The 16,757-nt window shown below is 42.9% G+C and overlaps 1 protein-coding gene across 9 annotated transcripts in view; it reads right to left on the bottom strand.

Annotated features, from left to right (window-relative positions):
* VWA3B (von Willebrand factor A domain containing 3B) overlaps positions 1–16,757 on the bottom strand; it is a 177,436-nt gene that overhangs the window by 110,227 nt on the left and 50,452 nt on the right. For all 9 annotated transcript variants that reach the window (XR_006269342.1, XM_043467856.1, XM_043467857.1 and 6 more), the window contains 2 exons: positions 12,528–12,653; positions 2,233–2,411 (listed from right to left, as the gene is read on the bottom strand). Coding sequence is in view for 8 of the 9 variants with exons in the window: in XM_043467856.1 (XP_043323791.1) it covers positions 2,233–2,411; positions 12,528–12,653 (305 nt within the window). In the remaining variant the exon portion in view is untranslated. The remainder of the gene's footprint in view (positions 1–2,232; positions 2,412–12,527; positions 12,654–16,757) is intronic.

Genomic DNA, 16,757 nt, shown 5'->3' with positions numbered 1-16,757 from the left:
GGAGAAGGTAAAGGCTACCCACTCCAGTATTCTGGCTTGGAGAATTCCTTGGACTATACAGTCCATGGGATTGCAAAGTCAGACACGACTTTCACTTACTCAATGTGGACCTGGATTTTCACCACCTTCTAAAAGAGATTTCCATCAGTTTTACAAATTTACAATCATCATTTTATCCTGATGTTTCTGTTTCATATGGAGACCTTTTTAGTCTTTTCCGTAATTCTAAATATTGGATAGCCTTCTTGGTCCTGTTCTACACACTAGAGATTCTCAAAGTGTGACCCATCGACCGGCAGCTCCAGTATCATCTGGTGATTATTACAAAGGCAGATTCTTGGGCCTGGCCTCAAACCCAGTGACTCATGCACGCTAAGGGTTAGAAACCACTTACACATACACAATGGAATATTACTCAGCCATTAAAAACAATGAAATAATGTCATTCGCAGTAACATGGATAAACCTAGAAACTTTCATACTGACTGAAATAGATAGAAAAAGAGAAATATCATATGACATCACTTAATATGTGGAATCTACAAATAAATGATACAAATGAATGTATTTACAAAATAGAAACAGACTCAGGGACTTTGAGAACAGAACTTATGCTTAAGGGTGGTGGTGAGGGGAAGAATGGAGAGAAGGGATAGTTAGGGAATTTGGGATCATCATGTACACACTGCTGTATTTGAAATGGATAACCAACAAGGACTTCCTGTATACCACAGGGAGCTCTGCTCAATACTATATGGCAGTCTGGATGGGAGGGGAGTCTGGAGGAGAATGCATGCATGTATATGTATGGTTGAGTCACTCTGCTCTTCACCTGAAATGACCACAACATTGTTCATCAGTTATACTCCAATATAAAATAAAAAGTTTAAAAAATAAAATAAAGGTTAGGCGCCACTACTGCAGACCATTATCCTTCCACTGCCAGCCAGAGCTGGGCACCTGGAAAAGTTACATCCCTTCAGAACCATTGTCACAATGGAACTGCAGCTTTCAGAAATTTACAGTATAGTCCCTCCCCATGCTACAACCCCTTAACGAAAATAATTTCATATTTATTGAAAATCCACTAAATGCTGGCTGGCAGTCACTTGCCAACATTCGCTGGAGCATGGAGAAAGCAAGGGAGTTCCAGTAAAACATGTACTTCTGCTTCATTGACTACATTAAAGCCTTTGACTGTGTGGGTCACAACAAATGGTGGAAAAGAGATGGGAATACAATACCACCTTGCATGCTTCCTGAAAAACCTGTATGAGGGTCAAAAAGCAACAGCTGGAACCACACATAGAACAACTGACTGGTTCAAGACTGTGAAAGGAGTATGTCAAGGCTGTATATTGTCATCCTGCTTATTTAACGTACATGCAGAGCACACCATGTGAAATGCTGAGCTGGATGAATCACAAGCTGGAATCAAGACTGCTGGGAGAAATATCAACCTCAGACATGCAGATGATATCATTCTAACAGCAGAAAGCAAAGAGGAACTAAAGAGCCTCTCGATGAGGGTGAAAGAAAGTGAAAAAGATGGCTTGAAACTCAGAATTCAAAAAACTAAGATCATGGCATCCATGGGCATCTAGTCCCATCACTCCGTGGCAAATAGAAGAGGAAAAATTGGAAGCAGTGACAGATTTTACTTTCTTGCTGTCCAAAATCACTGCGGACAGGGACTGTAGCCAGACGCTGCTCCTTGGAAGGAAAGCTACGACAAACCTAGACAGTATATTAAAAAGCAGAGATATCACTGACTCAACGGACATGAATTTGAGCAATCTCCAGGAGATAGTGGAGGACAGAGGAGTCTGGCATGCTACAGTCCATGCGGTCACAAAGAGTCGGACACAACTTAGCGACTGAACAACAATAAGTCACTGAATAATGTATCTTCAAGACGGTGACAATACAAGAGGACCATAGAAATGCCTGCTTTGGGGAACATTCACCAGCAGTTTCTCTCTTCCATTCAATATGGGGAAACAAAGGGTTTGTTTTGACACAATGTCTAGATTTCTACAACTCCTGGTTTATATATAATTATTATCTAATTCACTTATATCTAGAAGCCATTCTCAGACTTGATCTCCACTCCCACAAGTATCATTCAGAGAAGTATAAGGCAGAGAACAGGAGTATCTTTCACAGACAGTCAACCCTGGTCCTCAATGCCCCACTCAGGGCAGCCCCAACCTAGGGGTTCGCTTCACTTACCGCACTGGTCTGCACCGACTCGTTCTCTGGTTTGGCTTTTATATCAACAACTCCATCAGCGTGGCGGAAGGAGCAGTCAGCAATGACATTGTAAAACGACAGCTTCTGGGCTTTCAAACCATATTTCTGAAGCCACTTCTCTGAGTCCCAGGTGTCCTCTGGATTTGACTCATGTGCTCCTAATTGCAGTTGTGGAATCACAGTCCATCAGCCATTTATATTACACAAGCTTTCATATGTCATCCTCAACTTAGTATTTTTCCCAAGCTGAAACATATTCCTTGTTAGCTCACATTTGTTGCAGAAGGCACACTTTCCAAAAGCAGGACTGGCAGAGAACTAGTTCACAAGACTGGAAGGCAGGAATCTGCTACTACTTTTCATTTCACTTCCTCTATTACCTAAGTTGCATGGGCGGAGGTGGCTGACAGACAAGGCAAGGTGTCAGCAGAGCATTAGACTTGGGGTCAGAAGCTCTGGGTTCAAGTCCTGGCTCTGTCACTTACTAGCTTGGGAAAGTTGCTCAAACTTGGGTGAGTCACCCCACTTAAACTCTCTGAGTTTCAATAGAATTCTTCACCTGCAGATAGCATCTGCTTGGTCTTTCTAAGCAGGTTGAAGTTATTCAATATGAAAAGTTATGTGAAAGTGTGTTGTAATGAAGGAGGAGGGGAAGGAGGGGCAGGAGCTCCCCTGTTAACATGGTGGATTTATCCCTGATTCAGAGCCTGGCTCTCAACTCTGCAGGCTCCGGAACCTCCTGTCAGCTCAGGTGCCTGAAGCTGTGTCTATGACTCACCTTAGGCTTATAGGATCAAGTCTAGCAAGAAGATCAATTGCCCAAATATCCTTAGCCTTGGGCACATTCCCTTGGTGTTTTCCAGAGCTTACCTGTACTCTGTAAATGGGAGGAGATGTTATGCTACCTGAGCAGAACACCAGGGTAGCCAGTTTATCTTACAAACAGCAAAGTATTTACCATGTGCTCAGAAACCCTACTACCACCTAAGGGAGAGTGGGGTATCTGAGGGTGGGCATAGAGGAGGCATGGGTGTCTTAAGCTGGCCCTTGAGAGTTAACTGTACCCTTTTCTTACAGACGCCATGCTCAGTGGTGGCACATGGTGAAACTGACCAAGCCGGAAGCATTTATAAAATCTGAAAAACAGTGGATGCTACAAATGAGGGCTTTCTTATTCCAGAGAGGGGTTGATAACATTTCTCTACATGCCCTTGGACGGAAGGCAGAGAGGACCCTGAGCTTTTACCCCTAGTGGAACCTTGGGAGGATTGGGAGAAGGTGCTTGGCAGAGAGGTGGTTTTTAAAACAGGCACTACCACATATTAGGTCTACTAACCCTACAATTTACTCACTTGGATCAGCCATTCTCAACTCTGCACACTGGAATCCTCTGAGATCTTAAAATATGCTGATGCCTGCCCCCCACCCCCATCATGCATTAGATTCTGTTTTAATTAATCTGGACATTGAGATTTTCAAAGTTCCCTATGTGATTAGCCAAGCACTAGGGTAAGAGGAAGAGAGCTTTCTAAATTAAGATTTGGTCATCCCATCACTTATGCGTCTACCAGACAGATTCAACTTAAATTATACTTTTAATTAAAAAGTAGCATCCAATGTTGGGGAAATAAAAATATTACCCATAGTTATCCACTACCATATCTAAGGAGATACATAATTAGAATAATACATGAAGAAATAAGACACTTGAGAGTCAATTATTTTTCAATAATACATGAAGGATCTGTCCATTCATGTTATACTTGTCCTCAAATTCTAATAGAACAACTTCAAAAAAATTAACTCTGAAACCTACTGGGGCTGGAACTTCTCAAAGAAGCTTGATTTTGGCTTTTGAACTTTAATCCAATCTGCATCAAAAGCCCCTTTGGGCACCATCTCCAATGCAGTTGGTTTCTATATGATTCATAAAGTGTCTTTTCACCTTGAACAGGGGGATGAAATCAGAATTTTCCCAGAGCTTTGGGAAGATCCTGAGGCTCTCCTGCATCACAGGAAACAGCCGGAGGAGACTGGAGCCATTTCGGTGAGTAGGGTCAGGTTCCTTGGAGAAATCCTTTTGTTGTTGCTGTTCAGTCTCTCAGTTGTGTCCGACTCTTTGCAACCCATGGACGGCAGCACGCCAGGTTTCCCTGTCCTTCACCATCTCCCGGAACTTGCTCAAACTCATGTCCACTGAGTCGATGATGCCATCCAACCGTCTCATCCTCTGTCATCCCCTTCTCCTGCCTTCAATTTTTCCCAGCATCAGGGTCTTTTCCAGTGAGTTGGCTCTTCACATCAGGTGACCAGAGTATTCACGTTTCAGCTTCAGCATCAGTCCTTTCAATGAATATTCAGGACTGATTTCCTTTAGGATGGACTGGTTGGATCTCCTTGCAGTCCAAGGGACTCTCAAGAGTCTTCTCCAACACCACAGCTCAAAAGCATCAATTCTTTGTCGCTCAGCCTTCTTTATGGTTCAGTTCTCACATCCATACATGACTACTGGAAAAACCATACTTTGACTATACAGACCTTTGTCAGCAGAAGTAATGTCTCTGATTTTTAATACATTGTCTAGGCTTGTCATAGCTTTTCTTCCAAGGAGAAGGCTGTAGTCACCATCCTCGGTGATTTTGGAGCCCAAGAAAATAGTCTTTGACTGTTTCCATTGATTCTCCATCTATATGCCATGAAGTGAATGAAAGTGAATTTTTCCAGAAATCCTGGGCTGGAGAAACCCTTTGAGTGACTGTTTTTCTCCAGTTATTGTTGATTACAGTCTAAGCCTTTGTCTCCTCTTTACTCCTACTTTATTCTCCTCCCTCCTTTATGATCAGTAGGTACAGTAGGAAATAAACTTCATTCAGTTATTTCCATAGCAACATACACCCTATCACAGGCTCTGCTCTGTTTTCCATTGTCTTCTTTTAAAAAGACAAGAGTCCTTTATCAATGATAAATTCAAGCTGATCAGAAAAGAACTTCCTAAAAACACATCAATCCAGTTCTAAGAAGGGATTTTATAGAGCCAGAGACTAAGTTTTGACTGGTAGTTCCACCCAGGATCAGGCACTGCAGTCAGCCTGGGGGCATGATTCAGGCTCCCAATTACCCTCTAAATGGAGGTTGGGAGGAAGACCCCCCCCACCCCAATAACTTGAAACTTATCAAAGAAAGAAGGGGCAGTCAAGCAGGCAAAAACAAAGAGCCCAGGTACTCCAAAGCTGAAGAAAGGAGAGAAAGGGGGAAATCTTTTCACTTTCAGTGCTAATTATACCACCAACACCTGAGCCTCATATCCCAGGCAAGGGAGAGGAGAGGGAGTCATCTGTTCATTAGAGTCACTTACTAAGAGGTCCTCCCCGTTCCCCTGTGGTTATCTTAATTAAAAATGCTACATAAATTCTCACCTATGGAGCTGAGTATAACACCTTCATTTATGATGGAGATGTGACCTCACAGCATATCCTGAATACATTGCTTTACCACTCCCCATGACCAATCTCTTAAAGATTCTCCCTCATCCATGGGCAGGAGAATCATACACTAGATCACATATATGTCACAAGATTAACTTACCTGGCCTCCCTGTCCTACTTAGCCTGTCCACAGAGCCTGACTGAACCTTTCAGCTTTTCCTCATCCTTGGACATTGAGTTTGGTATTTTGAACCAAGCATTCAAGAGTCCAGTCTTGGTATGACTATACAATATGATTAAACTAATCATCTCTAGTGAGTCTTAAAATGGCTGTGAAGGTTATTCCAAATAAGGACTTCCTAAATTTTTTGAGCTGAAGTCTTGTTCATTTTGTGAGAAAAGTCATATTCTTGTTCAATTGCCATAACTGGCACACACACACATAGAATGCTCAGATGTGCCAACAAGTCTCGAAACAGTTCAGCACCTCAGGAATGATGCATATTCTTAAAAAAAATTTTTTTAATTTTTTTGCCACACCACACAGCATGTGGGATTGAACCCACACCCCCTGCATTGGAAGCTCTAAGTTTTAACCACTGGACCACCAGGGAAGTCCTCCACATCTCCTCTTTTACTTTATTTATGAACAGCTATGTTAAGGTATATTCATCATTGATAACAATAAACTATACATATTAAGTTTTGACATATGTATGCTTAGGTTTATGTCAATCACTTTGCTATTTGTTGTCTATTGGCGCCATCTGTCCTTTGTTCTTTTTTTCCAGACAGCATTTAAAAAAAATTCTTAACTATTTGTTTATTTATTTATTTATTTTGTTGCATTGGGTCTTTGTTGCTGTGTGCAGGCTTTCTCAAGTTGTGGTGAGCAGGGGCTACTCTTCACTATGGTGCACAGGCTTCTCATTGTGGTGGCTTCCCTTGTTGCAGAGCACAGACTCCAGGACGTGTGGGCTTCAAAAGTTGTGGCACATGAGCTCAGTAGTTGTGGCGCAAGGACTTGGTTGCCCACAGAGTGTGGAATCTTCCCAGACCAAGGATCGAACCCGTGTCCCCTGAATTGGCAGGCAGATTCTCATCCACACCGGGGAAGTCCCAAGACAGATTTTGGATTGAGTATTTTCAATTCCAATTTATCTTGTTTGTTGGCTTGTTTTGTTATTTAGTGGGTACTTTATTTAGAGTGAAAAGTGAAAGTCACCTCCACCTCTTTGCAACCCTCCGGGCCAGAATACTAGAGTGAGTAGCCTTTCCCTTCTCCAGGGGATGTTCCCAACCCAGGAATCAAACTGGGGTCTCCTACACTGCAGGTGGATTCTTTACCAACTGAGCTGTCAGGGAAGCCCTTATTTAAGAGTACACATCTTCAACATGTGTGTGTGTTAGTCGCTCAGTCGTGTCTAACTCTTTGCGACCCTATGGACTGTATGTAGCCAGCCAGGTTCCTCTGTCCTCTCCAGGCGAGAATACTGGAGTGGGTAGCCATTCCCTCCTCCAAGGGATCCTCCCAATCGAGGGATAGAACCCAGGTCTCCTGCATTTCAGCCATTTCAGTTTTACCGTCTGAGCCACCAGGGAAGCCCACTGGATATTTGGACGGATAATTTCAATGGATATTATACTACCCCCCATATGCTCTAAGAACCGTATAGCAGAGACTTCCCTGGTGGTCCAGTGTTAAGCATCCACCTTGAAGTACAGAGGACACAGATTCACTCCCTAGTCAGGGAACTAAGACCCCATGTGCCTCGGGGCAACGAGGCCCATGAGCCACAGCTAGAGAGAAAAATCCCTCACATCACAGCTAAGACCTGACACAGTAAAACAAATTTTAAAAAAAAATTTTTTTTAAAGAAGCTTACAATAGCATATTTGCTTTTCTCCCCTTCTGAATTTCTTTTTGACAATGCAGTGGGATTTTTTTTTAATAATTGTGGTAAAATATACATAATATTAAATATATCATTTTAACCATTTTTAGGTGAACAATTTAGTGGCATTAAGCACATCCACAGTATTGGATCACTATCCAACTCCAAAGCTTTTTCAGTATCCCAGAAAGGAACTCTGTACCTATTAAATGACTCTTTCCATTCCCCACTCCCCCACTATTATTACTTTTGCTTAAACAGAAATTGCTTTCTAAAGATACCTAAATAGCAAAACATCATGTATTTATCCACAGAGTAATTTCCAGTTTTTTATTCCTTTGCGTAGAACCGTATTTCCATTCATTTCTTCCCACATTAAAGCATCATCATTCTCTTCCTGCCTGAACGATTTCCTCACAGTGCAGATGCGCTGATAATTAATTCTTTTCTGCTGTAGGTAAAGATAAAAAATATCTTTATTTTGCCTTTGTTTTTGAAAAAAATATCTTCACAAAACACAGGATTCTAGATTGACAGCTTAGGGTACTGAATGAAAAAATAAAATGTCACTCCACTGTCTCTTCACTTCCAATGAGAAATCTACTACTGTGCTCATCTCTGTTCCTTTCTACAGAAAAGGTCTTTTTTTCCTCTGGTTGCTTTTAAATTTCTCTCTCTCTCTCTTTTTTTTTTGTGGACCATTTTTAAAGTCTTTATTGAATTTTTTTGCAATACATGTTCTGTTTTATGTTTTTATTTTTGGCCAAGAGGTATGTAGGATCTTACCATGGATGGAACCTGTGTTCCCTGCACTGGGAGATGAAATCTTAACCACTAGGGAAGTCCCAAGATTTTCTCCTTATCAGTGGTTTTGAGCAAATTGATTGTGATGTTCTTTGGTACAGTTTCTCTCATTTTCTTGTACTTGACATTCCTTGAATTCCTTGGATCTCTAAGTTATAATTTTCATCAAATTTGGAAACTTTTCAATCTTTATTTCTCCAAATATTTTTCTGTTCCACCTCCTGCCCTCTCCTCAGGAATTCCATCTACATTCACTGATGCTCTTCTGTTTATTCTTTGTTTTTGTTATTTATTCTTGTTATTTTTCTCTGTGTCTCATTTTGAATAGTTTCTCTTGCTATGTCTTCAAGATCACCCATATTCTTTCCTGCAGTGTCTAATCTGCCATTGATTTTGTTCAGCATGTTTTCACCTAAGATATTTTCTTGCCTAAAAGTTTTCATCTGTAAAAGTTCAGCATGTATTTTTTCAAAAATACTTACCTGCCTCTACTTAGCTTTTTGAATATAGGAATACAGTTATAATTACTGTCTTCTTCTGTCAATTCTAACATCTGTGTCAATGTTGATTGATTAGCAAGGGGCACACCCTTCTTTTCATGCCTAGTAATCTTTGATCAGATGCCAGTCATTGTGAGTTTTACCTAGTTGGATACTGGATGCTTTTATATTCTTATAAATCTTCTTGAGCTTTGTTCTGAGATGCAGTTAAGTTATACATAAAGAATTCTCTCCTTTCGTGTCGTGCTTTGATGCTTACTCAGGAGGGCTCAGAGCTGTTTAGGGCCAATCATTTCCCATGACTGAGGTAAGACCTTCCCAAGCAGTCCACCCAGTGCTCTATGACATAAATTTTTCCAAATGGGCTGCTGAAAACAGGCATTCTTCTTCACCCTACATGAGCTCTAAACCCTTCCTTTCTAACTCTTTCCAGTGGATCTTTCCCAGCCTTGGGTAATTTCCTCACAGAATGATCAGGAGAAGCAGAAATCACAAGAAGGACTCTTGGCAGATTTCCAGAGTTCTCTCTGTGTTACTTTGTCTTGTGAAATCTAGATATCTTGATCTCCCTGGATCCTTAGCTCTATCTCCCAACCTTGGAAGTTTTCTGTGCTCCTTCTTCTTACACCATGGCAAAGCATTAGGCTGAGACAATCAGAGTTTACCCTGGATTTTCCTGTATCTCTCAGGGATCTCTGGCCTATGATACTTGGTATCCGGTGTCTTTAAAAACCAATGCTTTGTGTGTTTTGGTCAGTTTCTGTTTCCCTTAGGGAATTCTCATGTACCACTCTTGATAATTAAAAAGAGGTCAAAATTACCAACAGCCAGAGTGTGTGTGGCCTCACCATCTTCTCACTCCAGGCATCAGGCTGATGAGTCATCCCCGCCAGAAACTGCCCTTCTGAGCCTATGGTTATAGGTGCCAGCTGGTCCCTGAACGAGTGCACCTAGCCTGGGGGGCAGGTGAGGGGCTGCCATGTTCAGGAAGGGAGTCTTTGTCTAATACACAGGAAGGTTCCACTTGTAATGAGAGTCTACCTGATCTCCTCCATTCTGACCCTTCCCCTCTCCAGATGACTACCCGATCTCCTCTGACCCACAGGCCCTGGCAGCTAAACATGGGAAAGGCCACTACCTTCACACGAAGCAGACACAAGGTCTTGGCTGACACAGCATTTGCCTTAATAACACTGGGCTGTGGATGGCAACAGGAGCAAGTCAGTCTCTGCGGCCAAAGCAAGGTTACAAAAGCTTCCATGGGTATCCAACAGTGGAAATTTAGGTATCCAAATTTTCCTTTTTAAATAGAAATGGTACACAAAAAGCATCTTGAAAATTTATGCTTGATGTTATTTTGGTTTTTAATTCTGGGTATGTGTTTATGTGTATTAGATTGAAACAAAGGGGTGACAATATATCCCTCTAAAGATTACAGAGGCCAACAACCCTTCTGTTTCCTTTAGAAACAATATCTAAAAACGCTGTTACCCTCAAGAGTACCCCAAGCTTAACTATTCCCTGTATTAGTTTGCTCAAGATGCCATAAAATGCTTCAGACTAGGTGACTTAAACAGAAATTTATCTTCTCACACTTCTGGAGGCTGGAAGTCCAAGATCAAGGTGCCTACAGGTCTGGTTTCTGGTGAAGCATCTCCTCCAGGCTTGTGGATGGCAACCTTCTGGCTGAGTCCTCATGTAGCTTTGACTTTATGTGATGTGTGAAGTGACAGAGGTCTCCTGTGTCTCTTTCTCTTCTAATTAGGACACCAGTTCTCTTAGATTAGGGCCTCACCCTTATGATCTCATTTACCTTTAATTTCCTCCTTGAAGGCCCTATCTCCAAATACAGACACATTGGGGTTACTGCTTCAACATCTGAATTTGAGGGAGACACAATTCAGTCCATAGTGCTCCCCAAAACAAACACCTTATTCCAGGTCCCCTGTTTCATTTTCATTCTTCTCTCAGGATGACAGAGGACTCTCTGAGTATTTGACTCTAAGATTACCTTTTGGGGAGGAAGAGGTATCCCTACAAGTGAGCAGTCCCTCCGGACTAGCCTGATTGGGTCCCTCCTTGGAAACCCCCAGAAAGCTGGTCCTTGCAAAGCAACTGTCACTGCTGCCACTCCAGACCCAAGTCAGGACACCCACTCATGGGGAAAAGTCAGTGTCACCAGGATTTTATCAAGCCATACAGTGCAAGCTCACTTCTGCCTTCCACCCCTTCCTCCTTCTACTCATGTCCCCTTCCCCATTTCTCCTCTTCAGCTGCATCTGTGCCCCCAGCCAGCCTGGCCTCCTTGCTCTCTTCCCTCACAGATGCCTCTGTAACATAGGCAGGGTACCAGGAGCAATATAGCATGGCAGAGGTTCCCAGATTTTATTGCACAATAGCATTGCCTGGGGAGCTCTCAAAACTCCCAGTGTCCAGACTGAGAGAGAAAAAAACCCCCAGTGTCCAGATTTCATCTTTTATGGATTAAATCAGAATGTCTGTGTTTGGAGCCGGACATCAGTATTCTTAATGAGGAACTCAGTTTTGAATCCTGGCTTCGTTAGTTCTAGTGTGGCCTTGAGCAAGTTATTTAGCCTTAAATGGAGATAATAGCAGCATCTATCTTATAAGATTGTAGCAACGATGAAATGAGCTAATACCTATGAAGAATTCAGAACAGTGCCTAACATTTAAGGTATGTACTAACTACTATCATTACTAGCTGTGCCCTAAATGAAACTAGTGACTACAGAGGAAAATCCTTTACTAACTCAAGAACTCAGGGATGAGAATCAGTATACTTATTGCCCTAAATGTGAAAGAGAAAAGACTGAGCTAACAGTTACCAAGAACCTCCTTGGTGCAAAGCATGCATCATTTATCTTAATTTTTACAAGAATTTCTCAAGACCAGTATTATAATTATTTAACAGATGAATAACCAAAGGTTCAAAGAGGCAGTCAGGTTAATCTAACGATGGAACTGGTATTTACAACCATATTTCTCACTCCAAACTCAGGCTCCTCTGAATCCTCTTTTCAGCTGGCTCTTGACCCATGGTCTTCTATGTTTGTCTTTGCATCGCCCAATTTTAGCAAAAATCCTGTTAAGATAGTTTATCCAGAATCCCTCACTCTCCATATCTGAGAAAAATTCCTCATACCCAATTGTCGCCCAGGTGATGTCTGATCACCTCAACCTACTTTCAGCAAGAATCCTGTCAGATAGGTTTAGCCAGAAACCCCCTTTGATCCCTGATGTTCTTCTCAGTAATTTTCCATCCAGCAGCCCTCCACCCTGCTCCTTGGGTGCAAATCCCCACTTGCTCATGTTTATTAATAACTGATTCCACTTTCATACTGAGGTCTCTTTTCCCTTCTTGCAATAGTCCCTGAATAGAACCTTGTTTTTTTTTAACGATTTGGCTGTCCGTCTCTGGTTTTGCTTTGACAACCAATAGACACACATATGTGCACGCATACACAGACACACACACAACAGAGCTCTGGAGAGTCCCCTCAGGAGCTCCTGCCAGCTGGACTAAGGAGCTCTCCTTGGTAAGGAACCTGGAAACAGTCCCAATCCCCGATCAGTAGCAGTTACAACTCAGTATTGACTCTTTCACACTCGTGCCTGTCAACAGCACCCACCATGGTCTGTTGTGGCCACGCTGGTCTTGGGAGTCTCAGCCACCAGCCTCTGGATCTGGGCCAATGTGCTGCCAGCTTCCTCCATCTCCCTCCAGATGAGAAACACATCTTCTCTGACCCCAGCTCCTGAAAGGGAAACCCATGTGAGCAAGTGACTGCAGGAGGCTCCAGAACCCTCTGATGGTCTGAGCAGGCCTGGCACACCCTGGCCAAGTTTTTAGAATATTTCTGAACATCAAATTCCATTTTTCCCACTAATTCTTTCTGAGATTCAGAAGTGAAATCCCTAAGAAAATGCTGTCATCTCAAGAAATCATAAATGCAGACTTTAGGATGCAATAAGTCCTCATAAAGAAAATATTTGTAGCAGCCAATATATTTTAAGATGAGTTTATTGATAACACTCAAATAAAATAAAGAGTAAAAATATTCAAAAAGCATCCAATGAAAGCCAGAGTCATCACTGTGGGGCAGGGAACCTCTACGGTCTATGAAAGCAATACCCCTCACTTCTTGACCAAGTTGAGACTTTCTGCTCTTCTGAGACCACCTTCACAATTTGGTATTTTTCCCTAATGTACTAACAATTCTTTGGCCTCATTTTCTGGAACTCTGCTGTCTCAGTTAAGGGTTTGGTTTGGCTGTGTGTCTTTTTTTTTTTTTTTAATGATACGGCTAAATTAAAAATAGACATTTATATCATTGTAGCAATCAATCATTCAGTCAATCAAAGTTCATCCCATGGGTAAGAGGTCCAATGCTGGGATAGAAGCTCTGCCTCCACTAAGATCCTGGCTCTAACATGTGAGTAGTTTGAGAGGTTAAAGTTGGTGTAGGAGGAGGAGGGAGACGGGTGTGACTATAAAAGTGCAACACGAGGGAACCTGGGGCAGCATATTGACAGCATTAATATCAATATGCTGGTGGTGATATCATCATATAGTTTTGCAAGATGCCAAAAAGAGCAGGTGGGTGGGACTTCCCCAGTGGTCCAGTGGTTTAGACCTCACCTTCCAATGGAGTGGGTGTGGGTTCGATTTTGGGGAGTTAAGATCCCACATGCCTTGGAATCAAAACACCAAAATGTAAAACAGAGGCAATATTGTAACAAATTCAATAAGAACTTTAAACATGGTCCACATAAAAAAAATCTTAAAAAAAAAAAGAGCACGTGGGCATTTCTTACAGCTACAGTTCTCTCTACCTACAGTTCTCTCCACCTTGTCCGCTGTGCATACGAGGTCAGCGGCAACTCCAACAGGCAACCACACTTGGCAGATGCCACTCACCCATTTTCAGTGGCATCTGTGGGCCCAGCCACCACCTGGCACCACTTAAGGCATCGTGGGGGCTACAGGGGAGTCTCTGCTCTGGGGTTCTTCTAAAAGGTTGTGTAGATAAGAATTCAGCAGATATATTCTCTAGTTTTAAAGATTCCATTTCAAAAAACTTTATCCAAAAAAAAACCCCATACACAACAAATCTATTTCACAGACTGTATGCAGTTGGCTCAGAGAACACTGATGCTTTTACTTAAGTAAGCTGAGTCCCAATTCTCTAATGATAAATACCTTTTCAGAGTACCTGCTATGTGCCTGGCATTGTGCTTAGGGCCTTCTAAACATTTTTTCATCTCTCTTCACGACAACTCTGCAGGCAAATTCTATTCCTATTTCTGTTTCACGATTGTGTAAATGGAGGCAGAGTTAGTTGTCCAAGCTCATACCAAGGTCAAAAGTGGAAGAGCAGGGTATCAAATCCAAGTTGATGTGACTGAACCAACTCAGCACCCTGACTAGTTGTCCTGGAATGGGGATGACTGGTTTATAGAGGCCCCTGCAGCCCCTCCCCCAGCTGCTGATGGCATCCCATTTAACAGTCCATAGATGCCTGAGATCCCACTACCACAGAGAATGAAGGACCACCATCAGGTCTAGGAGATGACACAGGAGATTTATCCACCCCCAAAAGACTGACCTTAAACCACTAGGACAGACTGGGGCAGACCAGAGTCAATGTTCCTGACTCTTAAAATGTAGTCCAGAAGGGCATGGTGAAGTTGAGGGACACTAGAGCTTTGCCCTCCTGAAGGATTGAGTGAGCGAGACAGTATTAATAGCCATATTCATTAAGAAGCAAGTGACAATCCCTGACAGAGATGGATAGCCACCAGTGCTCTGTAGCCATCAACAGCCCCAGGAGTGAAATGTGATGAGTGCCCAGCTCCACGCTGGGAACTCCAAAAATATCGCAGGCTGCTGCCAACTGCAAACCTGGAGCCCACAGGACTTTCTGACCCTGTGACAGCAAAGCTGACTTCCAGCTGCTTGCTTCAGCCTAGACGTGTTAAGTAGCAGACTTCTCTCATTAAAAGCCTCAAATGAGTCAAGGCTTTCCATTTTCCCCAGGCTTGTCAATGATATGTCAAGAAGCGGACCACTCCTTCAGCATCAAAGGAAAAACTTCCAAGGAAATACAGTAGCCACTCACTGATCCAAGGACAAGAAAGTATGTTTAAGGGGCAGCAGTGAGCTGGGATGTGCTCCCCTGAGCAAGGAGTCACTAAGTCGTTAGAATTAGGCAGCTACACATTCCTACACTGGGGATCGGGAAACAAAACAACTCAGAACGACCCACCTAGGGCCTCCCTGGTGGTTCAGTGATAAAGAACCCGCCCACCAATGAGGAAGACACGGGTTCGATCCCTGATCCAGGAAGATTTCACATGCTGGGGAGTACTAAGCCCGCGCACCTTAACTGCTCTGTGCTCCAGAGCCTGGGAGCCCCCACCACTGAGCCCATGTGCCACAACTACGGAAGCCCACGAGCCCTACAGCCCTGTGCTCTGCAACAAAGACGAGCCACTGAAATGAGAAGCCTGCGCACTGCAGCTAGAGAGGAGCCCCTGCTCACCACAGCTAGGAACAAGCCAGAGCAGTAACAAAGACCCAGCACAGCCAAAAATAAAATAAACAAGTAGAATTATATATTAAAAACCTACCCATTTAACGAGGTTTGCTTTAAAAACAAACAGAATGAAACAAAACCAACTAGTAGACAAGAAAAAAAAAAAAAAAAACACAGGCAATAAAAAGCCTAACTTAGAAAGAAGGTAGAGGGTTTTTTTTATGACTTTAAAAAATATTTATTTATTTGGCTGTGCTGGGTCTTAGTTGCAGCATGTGGGATCTAGTTCCTTGATCAGGGATCAAAGCCAGAACCCCTGCGCTGGGAACTCAGAGTCTTAGCCACTAGACCACCAGAGAAGTCCCCAGAAGGTAGAGGTTTTATTTCAAGTTATCCTATAGGCAGTCAGAAAGAGAGATCATTTTTATCTGGGTCACTTCTAAGGAACTTAGATGGAAAATTAAAACAGCTGCAGCCAAGGAGACAGCCCCACTGAAAATAGAAGAGTGTGGAGGATGAGACACAAGAAATTTCAGTATTCAGAAAGCTCTGTGAGTTTGAAATTCTCCAGGTCAAATCAGAGAGGAGACGAAACCACAATGGATCCTGACCATCAAGGTATAAGCCATCTAGAGACCTGTCATGCATGGCAACAGGGTACCGTTCCTCATAGAGACACCAAGGTGACCTAAAGACCCTCCAGTCCAAAGGACTCTCTCCCCTCACCAACGCCTGACATCCCCCTAGGCCTTGTGGCAACAACTTGAAGGCTCCCAGAATGCTGACACCAGTTGGAGCTGGGGTCACATCAAGCTGCTGTTTGTCATTTGTACCCGGTACAGACTTCTCAGACTGGCTAGTTCAACATATGAAAGAGACCCAGGTCAGCTATGTTTTGACGTTATCAGGGGAAGAGCTCACAGAGTACCTGCCACCAAACACCATCTCCCTGTTAAACTTGTCTCACCTGCAGCATAAAGTCCAGTTGTCAGAGTCCAATTCATTAATCTTTTTAAATTTAATTAATTAAATTATTTTTGACTGTGCTCGGTCTTCATTGCCGTATGTAGGCTTTCTCCAGTTGCAGTGTGCGGGCTTCTCACTGCAGTAGCTTCTCCAGTTGCAGAGCACAGGCCCAGTAACTGGAGCACATGGGCTTAGTTGTTCCATGGCATATGGAATCTTCCCGGACCAGGGATTGAACCCGTGTCCCCTGCATTGGCAGGTGACTCTTAACTACTGGACACCAGGGAAGTTCCCATTATTCTATTCATTTGGCAAATACTCATTGAGCACTTAGTATACATGGTGAGTGGACACTGT

This window comes from Cervus canadensis, chromosome 5, assembly GCF_019320065.1.
Source record: "Cervus canadensis isolate Bull #8, Minnesota chromosome 5, ASM1932006v1, whole genome shotgun sequence".
Lineage (NCBI taxonomy): Eukaryota > Metazoa > Chordata > Mammalia > Artiodactyla > Cervidae > Cervus > Cervus canadensis.
Note: the sequence above shows the minus strand (reverse complement) of the source record. Positions and strands in the feature narration are given on the sequence as shown.